Source organism: Scomber scombrus, chromosome 12, assembly GCF_963691925.1.
Source record: "Scomber scombrus chromosome 12, fScoSco1.1, whole genome shotgun sequence".
NCBI classification, from domain to species: Eukaryota; Metazoa; Chordata; class Actinopteri; order Scombriformes; family Scombridae; genus Scomber; species Scomber scombrus.
Genome location: NC_084981.1, coordinates 15,296,165 through 15,309,125, shown reverse-complemented (window position 1 = coordinate 15,309,125; position 12,961 = coordinate 15,296,165). Strand labels below are relative to the sequence as shown.

Below are 12,961 nucleotides of genomic sequence, written 5' to 3'. Positions count from 1 at the left end.
CTGAAGGTGACAGTGAACTTTTCCAGTTTTGTGATTAGGGTGTTTTTGTCCAACATTATCTGTAACCTTTCAAAGCAGACATTTCCTCATTTACACCCACTTCATGCAGCGATTAAACAAGTGTGTGGAGAAAAATAAACAGGTTCTCAACTTGTTTCTTAAGCTCTGAAAATGTGTGCTGCTACACCCATGATTAACAAATCAAACAATCATGGTGTATCATCCCTGCCTTTGACAGACGTCTCGTATAATCTCAGTATGAATGATTATGAATTGGGTCTGGTAATTGAGACACAAGGCCAGAACTAATCCAAACCCTGTCTAGTGGAGACAAGGCTTTAAATTTGAAAGTCAAGCTGTGCACTGAAGTTTTTCTCTCTTCACTGAAACCATGTTTTTTTCTATCTTTATGCTCTTTTGGCAGCATGCACAGAAATGGTGACAGACTTAAGACAACAGTTTAGTCTCTGAGACAATGTGTGCGCTTCAGGTCAAGACATGAGGGTCTCTTGGTCCCCTCTACTCTCCACTTGCCCTGTCTGCCCCACTTTCACCACGCCCAGTTAACCTTTGTCAAGCACCAGCCGTGAGGAGCTAACAAAGAAAAACCAAGCGGGGGTCATCTCCTCAGTGGACCAACAATACCCCCAGTCACAGCCCATTAGCCCATCAGCGGTCATCTGTCCCATATACTGTACTCCATCTCCCTTCACCTTGTAATCTTATGCAAAACTGAGACCAACCCCCACCCACATATAACTTTCCCGCCATTTCCCTCTTCTCATATTCCCGCCAGTAAGGCAGAGAAATTTGGCTTCCTGTACTTCTCAATCAGCTTCCAACGAATTCTTGTGTTTCTTGGCTAAATGAGGTGTGCGAGTGTTTACATAAAATTGAAACCAGGCACTCTGAAATAACCAGAGTGTGTTACAACATTTCTCGGGTTTACTAGTGCAGTAACTCTAATTAAGATTTATCAGACCCCCAAACAACTTCTACTCCGTCTCTGTGTCTTGTTTGTCTTACTCTCTCCCACAGTCATGGCGATCGTGCTGCTCCGCTATGCCCACGTCATTGAGAAGCACCAAAACTGTGTTCTCAACACTGCGAGTCTCTCCACAGGCTGGATCTGTGCTGCTGGACTCATCATGGTGGGCAACTTCCAGGTACGTGAGCCAAATGCTCTCAGGGCCATGTAAAATAAACAAAATGGTAATGGCAAAAGTCAAATGATCTCAAGTAACACTGTGTGTGTGTTTGTCTGCATACGTACATGAGAGTGAGAGACCTTCACCGTGACAGTAAACCATCTAAAACAAACTGTGAAACAACCACATCTCACCACATTGATATTAACACATGTTTTCATTCATGCTTCCTTTTGCTATTGTTTGCATTTTCCTCTATTAAGGTTGGTTAAAGTTTATCCTGCCTTCACAGTTCTGCACGGCTCTTTCTGGTAGAGCTGCAATAAAACACGTGAAGAAAACCAAACCTGAATTCCTTCTCTGTAGATATTTGTTCTTTGAGAAAGAATTTCTTCAAGTTTAAATATTTGGAGCCCTGGCTCGATGCCTTAGCTGTAAGTGTGTGTGTGTGTCTTTTTTGAAGAAAGAGACAGAGAGAGTTAGGGTTAGCTTTAATGAAACATCCTTGATATTTGTGTAGAAAGGAGGAGTTAAGAAGGAGGACTTCAGAGATAAAATGGACACAGTCAGATTCCTGATAAAAGATTGAATTAATAAATCTGGGCAAATTGTTACCACACGGATTGTGTCCTTCAACTTTTAAAAGACTGTTGATGAGAAGTATTGGGCAAGAAACAAGGATGGAGAGGACATGTGACTTTTATAGTTGACACATTGGTAGGGATGGGCATTATTAGGATTTCATTGATACTGATATTGCTTGTCAATACCAATATTTATCGATACTCTTATTGATCCTACTCAATAATTTGGTAAATATAGACATATATAAATAATGATCTAACATGAAAATATGTGAAAAGATTCAGCAGGTATTTTATTACTACTTTTTTGCAGAAATAACATTAAATTGTTTCCTGTATGTACTGTATAATGAGGGAGGAAAAATCGCTACAAATGTCTGGTAGGAATGTCCCTTAATGCTGCTTCACTACAAGAAGCTAAACAATGTTTGTAAAGAGTAGAGATGTGTAAACTGAAAAAAGTAAAGGAGCATTTTGACATTTCTCCTGTATTTGGCCCACCCAAAAAATACATCAGTAGTTTTTGTTAAAGAAAATGAGCATGATGTCTTTCTCAGGGTAGAGTCTGAGATCTCTTATTAACAATAACAAGTGTTTCCTTGACTTGATGAGGTTGAGAAGGTTGCATTTTTAGTTTGGCAAATCCCATCAGCATCGGAGCCTGGAGTCTGCAGTGAGGACGTAGATGCAGCAGCTGCTTTACTAAAGCAGTCAAATACACTCACTGCTTCAGATTTATAGTGTGTTTTATTTGTATAAGTGTTTAATGAGGTTGCTGGTGTTTCCCCTTTTACACACAACTACTTTTTTTTTCATATACTGCATCTAGCTGCATTTTCATTAAATGTAGCGAGCCCACACTTTTGAACGTTTTGTCCTGTCAGCCATGACTGCAGAGCACTGAATGAAAACACAGTTATGCAACGCCAAACGTTATCATCTGATGCTGACAGCTTCATCATCATTAGAGGAGGGCTGGGGATTTGAAAATACCAACTATATTGAATTAATGTTACAAAATACAGATAGCGGCACCATTTGTCTAGGAGCTTATGGATATATTGGTACTGACCAGGAACTGGTACCAATTTAGTACCACCTCCTAACCATCCCTACACATTGACCTGCTTAATCAACCAAAAACTCCTTCAGTTTTTGAAACTAATTCTGGGAACTGCAGTGGTAAAAGTTGTTTTTTTTTAAGGAAACCTTGTTTCATTATAAATTATGACAATGTTTCAGTGAATGAGCCGTTTCTGATTATCATCCTCAGCATGTTTTCATTATAAAACTGTCAACAGTTTGTTACAGTCATAAGAATCCAACAGTTTTAAAGCTTTCAGTGTCTTTCTTTTAAATACATAATGTATATATTAAATTTGATTATTTATGAGAGGTGAGAACACACATGAAAAGTTAATGTGGCGATAGTGTGTGATTTAAGTTCCCCCGTTGTTTGTTGTTATAACGTGAGTGGAGCGGAGATGGCCAAGTTGTCAGCAGCGCATAATTCAGCCGGATTAATTGACTTGACTCGATGTTTTCTTTGGATGACAGCTCTGTAAAACTTATGGCCGATGTCCAGTGTGTGTTGCTGAAGAGGAAGTATCGTGTGTTGAGCAGATGTGCAGTGGTATTTTGTCTAAGAATGTACAAAGATTGTCCTCACCTTTTTCCCGCTTCGCCTCCGGGGCCTCAGCTCGGCAGAACAGGGAGGGTTTTTACGGGAAAGAGCCAGGAGGAAGTGAGTCATCAAATCTGGCCATGTGTGGAGAGGAGCTGGGCAGACAGGGTGTGTGTAGCAGAGGCCCCATCTATAACCAATCACACGCCTCATCCTAGCCGCTGGCGCACAGACTCCCATCTTTTACAGTTGGGGACATTCCAGTCTGATGAAAATTGAGATATCACTGATAGGGAACAAACTGAATAAACCACATGACAGAATAGAAATTCTGCTGCAAAATGAGGCACAGACCCAAATTCATCTGCTCAAAAAATATGGACACAGCATCGGCAAGTAAACACCACAAGTTAGAATCAGAGGAGGAAACAGTGAGGGCCAAAATCTGAAAAACCAGATAGATCAAAGAGTGAAAATACCAAAAACACAACACATGGCAACAGATTCCGGGGTGGCAACTGATACAGTTTGTATCTGTGTTACATAAGACTTTGGCAGCACAGCTGTGGTGAGGCCACTGGGGCCTTTCCTGTCAGGGTGACTGATGATTTGGGCAGAGAAGCACATAAATAGATGATGGAGAACACATCACTGACACACATAGAGGTTCATGAGTGTGAGCATGGTGTGGTTGAAAGATGCCTTCAGTTGGAGAAGAGAAAGAAAGAGAACCAAAACAGCTGGCAAGACTGCTAAACCTGCACACTTATAGTACTAGTACACCTGCAGCTGGTCCTTGTCACCATCCAGATGTTAGATGGTCGAAGCCGTTCAGAGTTTCAAAATAATGCATCCAAAGCAAATACTTGGTGTTTTTAGACAACTTAGTGTTGCCATGAGCTTAATTAAAATGAGATATGCATCAAATAGTTAGGTGGCAGATTCTGATGTTTGTTTCTTTTTTCCTTTAATGTCTTCATGGTATTCTGTATCTTTATTTCTTTCTCTTGCTCTTTTTTGTCTAGATAGCAGTGTTTGCTTGTATGTCTAATGGAGGAGAGATACAAATTGCACCTGAACCAAAACAAATATCATTGGTGAACAAATACAAACAAACTGCATTTTGGAGAGGGAAATTCTTGTGTCCATAACTGTTTTTCCAGTGCGTACATGTTTCCGATATCAAGGTGTAAATTATGATCAGCACATGTGACATGACTACAGATGAAATATCTAGGCGTTTGGCCTTAGAAGAGAAGGAGATAAAAGTAAGCAAAGGTGAAATGGATATATTCTTCAGAAAAAAGTTGGCTAAACCAAAAGCTACGGTACTGTTCTAGATATTCTTTCCCTTTCCCTTGCTGAACATTGAATACTGTACTATAAAATATTCTGAAAATACATGTTAAAGCTTTTAATTTAAAATGCAACCCACATTGCATTTTAAATTAACACATGCATGATGGATCTGTAGATTTTGATTCTTTAATCATCTGAGTGAAAACGTTTTTAATCTTTGCAAGGAAGTAAATAACTGTATTGAAAGCATTGTATGCAGCATCCTTTGCCAGGTTAAAGATCTGTCTGGAGTGCTTTTACATTTCCTGTTAAGATTTTGGCAGTTGATGCAGCACGTGTGGTGTAAACGGCTGAGCATTTGACCTCATCTCAATTGTTTTTATCTCCAGAAAGTTAAACCTGAATGTGAAGGAAAGCTGGATGTCGGTCTTGTTCCCACATGTCCATCCTCTGACGTGTTATTACTGTGCACACTGCACACACATAGCATGCTGTATCTTTGTAATATGTGTAATACATCATCATTCAAAAAGCAACTCACTTTTTTCAATGCAGCACAGTTAAATTATGTATTTTCAGCTGTACTACATTTCATTCATTTCACTGCACACATTTCCTTTTATAACCGACTCTCTCTCTCTCTCACCGGGGAGTGCGAGCTCTGCTGACTTCAACATCTCTCTGTGTGAACACCATTACTATTCATGTATGCAGGAGAGTTGCTTGTCACTGTCAGCCTCTAGGAACCTTACTATCAGGCTGATCTTGCTTAGTCATCAAGGCTCACTTCACATTTGCACAAATACTGCAGAGGATGTAAGAACTTTCAGAAGGACAAGCGAGGGTCAGATGAATGGGGTAATGAGCACATTTAGAAACAAAAATCGTTGCTCTTAAGTGCTGTCCAGTCTTCATCCCCCCCCCCCCCCCCCCCCCCCGCTGTTTCTTTATAGTTACCACATTTTAATCCACTTCACTTTCACACTTCCTTCTCCTTTAACGCTTGTCACTAACCCACTGTGCTGTGAGTGTACATGGATCTGGCTTACTGTATGAATTGTGAACACATACTGTACATTAAGTGGAAGAGCTAAGGTTTACTCAGCTTAATGATGCATTAAGCCATCAAGTAATGACTGCAATTAGTGATAGAATCTGGGACACCACGCAAAAACGCATGCACATACAGTACATGTAGCCTACACATTCACATACAAGCAGTACAGATAATTGTGGAGGTTATGGATTAAAGGTTGCAACAAACAATTATATTTGTTATTGATTATTTTTTATTCCATTCTACTTCAGATTAATTCATTGTCTCATTGTCTTTTGCCCGAACAACAACTCAAAGCTCAAACATTTTTAGTTTATTTACGCAACAGTCATGTGTGGCATTTTTGTTGTCCAGTGTGTAGAATTTTTTGGTATCTGACGTTGAGGTTGCAGATTGCAACCAACTGAACATTGTGTTTCATTTCTGTCTAAGTCTATTCTGCTTGATTTCAATAAATTCTACACACTGCACCTTCAAAGACCCCAAAAGACATGTTTTAACAAAAAATACTGATTATTTGTGTCTTCATATGTTAATTCTACAAAAAAAAAAATCTCTTACCTTGTTAAAATCCTTATTTTTCATTTCAAAAGTTAAACTGCACAAGACAAGATGTCTCCTACCTCACTAAAAAGTCCATTCCCAGTGAATGAGCACTGGAGGCTTCAAATGTCCACATTACACTTGTATTGAACTGTGCTTGGCTCCAGACTAATGTGAAGAAATAATCTGCCCATACATCATTCTGCACAGTAAAGGTCAAACATCCAAGAGAGGTAACTAAGAAGAAAACACATACTTTAAATGATGAATTTATTTATTTATCAACTAATCATTTCTGTCGTAGTCAATATTGCAGGTAGATTTATTAGGATACCTTAAGTGACATTTCGAGCTCAATGTTCTTCTTCAGACTAAAGACTGGAGTAGTCTGAAAAAGAACATTGAGCTCGAAACGTCACTTAATGTATCCTATTCAATCTACCTGTATTGGGAGCTGCTGTGTGCAGACTTTTTTCTCGCTTATACACCATTTGTTATTTGGTCCAGCACCTGCTTTCTTACTCTGGATGTGCGTGTCCAGCACAAACTGATTTGCTGTAGTTGATATAACATCTGTAAATACAAGAAGGTGTCAGGACAATGGAGCATATGGTTGATGTTTGTGTCTATGTGTTTTTCCATTAATGAGTGTAGTGAGTAACAGATTGGCAGTAATAGAACACTCCGATCCCCACAGTGTCAGTTTCACAGTTACAGTAGATGGAGGTGATGCAGTAGAAAAAAACTGAATTTTGTAATGGCCACTTTGCTGTGGAAGGTACCAGATTAGAAATGTCCACTATGAAAAAAAGTGCTTATTTGAACAAAACTGCTGGAAAATTGTGTGAGGCTGAGCTGTGATTTCCCTCTCATCTTTACCACCAGTTCGGGAGATGTCACAGGGTGATCCCAAAAAAAAAAAAAAAAAACACTCATATGACTGTGTGTGCTTTCATAGTGAAATGTGTGTAAATCTCACTTGAAGGATTAGCCTACTGCACAAGAATGTTCAGTATGTTCTCGCTGGGTCAATGGACAAATGGCTTAGAAGCCAAAATTAAATAACTTCAAGGCGGTCGCTGTAATGATCCTGCAGAATTATGCAGAGCAAAGGGACGTTGTTATCCTAAAATCAGCCATCATCTGACAAAATTAGTGTAGTCCTTCGGATGGGTTTGTAGCTTTGGTTAATGAGCCGTTGAATTTCTTATCTGTTGTGATCAGTACATTTGAAGTGTGTGTGTGTGTGTGTGTGTGTGTGTGTGTGTGTGTGTGTGTGTGTGTGTGTGTGTGTGTGTGTGTGTGTGTGTGTGTGTGTGTGTGTGTGTGTGTGTGTGTGTGTGTGTGTGTGTGTCCTGCAGTGGGAGCCGTAGTCACATGCTCTCAGCAGCTCTTTTGTGTATTGTTTCTTATTGTGCTTGTGACCGGCAGGGAAAAGGAGGCACTCTGTTGTGTTGCTGCTCTGTCATTTCCTACATATCACCCTCTCATTTTTCTTTTATTCTCCTCTGGCTGCGTACCAAAAGAAGAAGCTTCAAAAAAGTATTACAGAACAATGAATAATCTGACCCAGCAGCTTGCTGCAGAAGCTGTCTGATGTTGCCCCCCCCCTCTCCTGACTGTTCCCACATGGTGTTGTCTTATTCAATAAAAGTCTCCTCCAGCTGTCAAACTGCTGATTTTGCGTTTTATCTTGGCCAAACATTTTAATTTAACCTCTCTTTCTCTCTCACCTTGTCCTCCCTTCTCTTTTCATTATATGACAGGTGGATAATGCCAAAGTTCTCCACTATGTCGGAGCGGGCATCGCCTTCCCCACCAGTATGCTGTTTGTGTGCCTGCAGTCGGCGCTGACTTATCGCTTGGCAAAGACCCAGGGGGAGTACAACGTGGCCCACCTCCGGCTCTGCATGACCCTGTTGGCCTTCGTAGCCTTGGTGCTCAGTATCCTCTTCAGCCACTAACAGATGGCAGCCTCCGAGGCTGTCAAGTGCTTTAGAGTAGTGTGCAGAACTGCCAGCCTGATTATCATAGCAACTGTTTTCCTCCTGTATCCAAAACCCCATCATTCATGCTTCTGGCCCTTATTCTTATAGCTCCACATGAGAAGAAATATGTATCTTAAAACTAAAGTAATTTTAGACATGCAGTACATCTTCTATATCTGTCAGACTTTCTACAATACAGAGCTCCATTAAAAGCAAATTTAAAGGAGCCATATTAGGTTTTATGTGATTTTCTGTTATTTTTCTACTGTTATAATTTTGGATGTCTATGTTAAACATAGTTCCAAAACTTGAGATAAATGTGTGTTAAACACCAGGGCTTCAGCCTGCTCTGAATGCTTCAGATTGTTGTCTCAGATTGTTCACACATGTACACACACTGTAGCCTTTGTTGCCCTTGTTGTCCACCCAGATCAGATCTATGCTTAAACATGTACGGATATATTTAAATAGTCTCGATTTGGAGTAAAGAATGAGAAAAAGAAGTGAAATCTCGGTTATGCATGCATTATAGAGCCAGAAGCAAACCTATCAGAACAGAGTGGGCACATCGGACGGAGGGCCTCAAAGAGACATGAGCTAAATCTTGCAAAGTTATTCCTGTAGATGTATAGACCTGGAACTGAGCATGATATGAGGCATGAGGTTGTTGTTTTTGTCCTTAACCTCAGTTTGCAGGCGGTGTGTTTTTCTGTCAGGAGAGCTTTGTCCTGCAACATGCGTCAGCCATCTTTGAATGGGTGTTTTGCGTCATCATCATGCTGTTCTACGGGACGTTTGCCTTCGAGTTTGCCGGCATGTCAGGAGATACCATGGTGGTGCTGGCCAGAGGAGGCTCCCTGGGACCTGCTAGGAGAGAACACAAGATGGACGCACTGGGAGGTCCTAGTCCACATCCACACCAACCTGAAAACCTGTCCATGATGTAGCCCGTCGGCACATGTAGAAGCCACACAGTTGGCTTGTATAATCCTCTCAAACTCTGGTTGTAGAATGAGTTTAATTATTCATTTCCAGCCACACTCGTCAGAAGCTTTGAAATGAACCAGGCCAGTGCAGCAGCTGTTCACGGCGGAGTGGATGCTACTTTTTCAACCCCAGGGGGTGCAGATCTGCTGCCACAGTGGAGAGCTCAGCTTGTATTGTACTTGCATCAAAGCTTTGCGTCTCTAAAGAACTTGTTTGCATTTTGCACATTGCACAAGTGTGAAACCAAATTTTCTACCCACTTAGTCCTGCCTACAGTGACTACCTGAGGAGTATTTTGTCAATCAGATCAAGAAAATGTGCCGATCCCCTTCACGGCTGAGATCCTGTCTCAATAAGTGGCCTTGGACCATTTCTTCTTGAGATCATGCTTTCATTGTATGAGTGAGCTTGTAGTAAAGGACTGAAGGCTGCTGGACAGCCAAGCTGACAGTATTAGAGACAAAGAAAAACAGAGAGAGAAAAGATGTTGTATGAGTGTTACAGTAGGAGTAAGGTCAGACCTGAGGCTTATATACCCACAAGAGAATGGACGAATGCAATACCTTTAAAGGTTTAAAGAGATATTCGGTTATATAGGAGAGTATACAAATGTTTTAGACTATCCTGGAGATGGGACAGGGCAACAGCTACACTTTGCAATGATTTAAACCTGCATCAAGCAATATTTTGATATTAACAAAGCAAATAACTACTCCGCAGAGATTTTAGCAGCTTTTAGCCGATTGGTTTAGTCATTTAGTTTGCGATGGTAAAGAAAGTCGACCATCTAGCCAGCTGAAGACCGAAATATGTTTTTTCAGGAGCAAACCCCAGCTAAAAAGAAAGTGAACATTGGGACGATAATGGTGTATATAAGCATAGACTCAACAGCTTATTTTCTATGTCACTATGTTTTGTGGTCAAAAATCACCTAATACAGCTTTAAAATATGCACCATCAACAACCTTATATTTTGACTCACTCTCATTTCCCCCCATGTATAGAAGTAAACACGATTTTTGAATAAAGTATGCATTCATGCACCCATGGGACCCAAACAGATTGCGCAATTTCATGCCTGGATGCCTAAGTTAATATGCCATATCTTTATTAAAACATAAAGTAGACATAGTGCCTCATGAATTCAAACCTTATGCTGATGAAATGGGAAAAAAACATCCCCTCAGTACACTATATTGACCTTAAACCTTAAACAGTTTTTTATTCAACTTCCTCTCTGCCAAAGAATATTAAAGAGAGATGACACAGTGTTCAGAGGCCAAATGCGTACCAGCTAATTCAAGCCAGAGCGCTGTGCTTATTGAGTTTAGTGACGAGGCATCACATGTGTTTTCAGGTCCTATGGACAGAGCTCTGCATCTCATTATACCCCAGCAAGGAGCCGCTTATTGCTTCACCTACTATCTTTTTCACTGAATCTCAGAACTGTCCATAGTTAGAGTTTTTCAGCATGTCTAGCTGTGTAAGCAGGACAAAGGGAAAAGGAAGCATGTGCAATGCAAGCAATAATACCTGAGATGCACTGTCTTGTCTCCATGTTACTGTAAAGTATGTGCCAAATATCAGTTTGCCTGTGGCATTGGTGCTAAAACACAAATGGCCTTATCATGTCCTGTCTTTGTCATGTGAGTGCAAAAAAATACCAGAATAGATATTTACATGTACATTCAAAATTAAGAATATGCTCCCTGTTAATCCGTACAGTATCCGTTAAAAATGTTAGAACACGTCCATTTTTCTAGTTTCTATTAAAATGTACATTGTTGAATGTCTCAGTGTACTCAAACAAATAAACAAGTGGAGTTATGAAAAAACAATTGTTTAGTTTCCACCTCTAGCAAATATAACAGCCAAACACACGTGTGTCATCCTTTCTACAATGGAAAGCAAATATTGTTTTGAAAGTTGGGGTGCTTTGAACATTTTGACTGGTGGTGTGCACCGACTTGATATTTTGATATTAGAGGATTGACTGTCAATACGGTGTAGCCAGTTTAGCCTAATGGTTGGGTATTTATTTCTCTTTCAGTGTCCTTCTTTTCAAATGTTGATTGTATTCATTTACTTCTTCTTACATTCTGTGCTGTGTTGTAATACAGAATTGTGCCAGAATCACTGTTTATATTTTTAGGAAATCTGTAACACTTCAGTGTAATATTAACACACTCTGAGCTCTTTGGTCTAAAAACCGGAATACATGGAGAGTTTACAACAGAAAATATCACTCCCTCATACCACAACTGGCCACATGTTGAGCAGAGGTTTTTTTAAGTGCCAGTATTTTGGGTGGTTTAGTTGCTCAACAGGCCATTTTTTCAAACAAAGTTTCTACTCTGTTGCAGAAGGACTGAAGTGTGGCTTTTCACTCTCAGACTGAATGTATAATTACACTCAACAAGACTGAACTGGAAAAGCTTGTGCATGCCGCTCTGACAAATGAGTTGGAAGCTTGAACCAGTCTATTCACTGATCCCTTACTTCTCTCTACTGGTCAAACTGATTACTGCATATGATTTTTTTTTGCTGGAATCTAATGTTATAGTTCAGTATTGTAGGTCAGCTTATGTTCTCGACTTGAAAAAAGTTGTATCTGCAGCTGAGTTGTCACCTACAGGTTTAGAATCAATTTGTTTCTGTTTTGTTTTCAAATTTAGATAGATGCCCTCTACTAAGAAGGTGGAGCAACTATAATGACCAGTAATGAAGATCACTTGAACTCCAGCCTTTGCTCGATGTAAAACTTATCCTCTTGGACTGTACACTACTTTTACAGTATGCATTATTCTAACCAATCACAATTCAGATTCTTTTGAGATGCATTTTAAACATTAAGCCAAATTTTGGTGCTGCTCATGCTGCTGAGACACATTTCATCATTACACATTTGCTGAAAGTGTTTAATTTTATATAACAGGTTTATGCAGGTTAGGAATCTATGCATAACAGTCCTAATTCATGTTGTGCCATCAGAACACTACAAAAATGTTTTTAAGTATTTGTTTTTTCTGAGAAATTTGCCTTCAAACCTGCCTAGCCTCCTTCTCAATTTATCTACTCTCTACTTTGTCCTTTTTTTCTAGTTTACTGATCTGTCTGTGATCTTTGCACTCAGGAACATGTTACAACAACAGCTGCATTGTTTAATTCAAAGCAGAATTAACTGTTTGCTTCTGCCCTCTGTCATCTTTGTTTCAATGGAATTCGTTTCATGTCAAGGATTCGTCGTGTATATTTGTTCTGTGTAGTATAGAAACAGCTTTTTCACAGTTGTAGGATGTATTGATGGGTAGCCATGTTAGATAGAGACATAGATTATTTTTGTTAATCAAGACTCTGTAAAGCTAAAAAAAAAACAACATTCCTGTGTAGTTAGCTTGTGAGAATGCTTGTGTTCCTCACACACACATGGTTAAATATCTGCAAAGTGAAACAAGCTTACTCAATCAGTCAGTGGATCATTGGTGAGAGCATTCTGACAAACTAACTAGCGCCTGTAAACCTCACAGAAATCTATTGCGTGTACTCTCAGTTGAAATGCAAAATGCTCCCTATGTGCCTTATGTATTATTTTGATAATGAAAACCAAAGAGGTTTAGGTTGTTAATTCTCTTTTGATGAAAAGTCATATGATTGTATATATATGCCTTAATGTTGAACAAATAAAAAGTGTTAAAAAAAGCAAATGTTTTGAGCTTGAACTTGCTGTAAGA

General features: G+C 39.7%; 1 protein-coding gene across 1 annotated transcript in view; it reads left to right on the top strand.

Annotated features, from left to right (window-relative positions):
• Positions 1-12,813, top strand: part of zgc:154058 (Transmembrane protein 150A-like) — a 29,204-nt gene extending 16,391 nt beyond the window's left edge. The window contains exons 6-8 of the mRNA XM_062430178.1: positions 1,039-1,166; positions 8,022-8,199; positions 8,940-12,813. Coding sequence (XP_062286162.1) covers positions 1,039-1,166; positions 8,022-8,199; positions 8,940-9,190 — 557 coding nt within the window. The 3' untranslated portion in view covers positions 9,191-12,813. The remainder of the gene's footprint in view (positions 1-1,038; positions 1,167-8,021; positions 8,200-8,939) is intronic.
• The last annotated feature ends 148 nt before the right edge of the window (positions 12,814-12,961 follow it).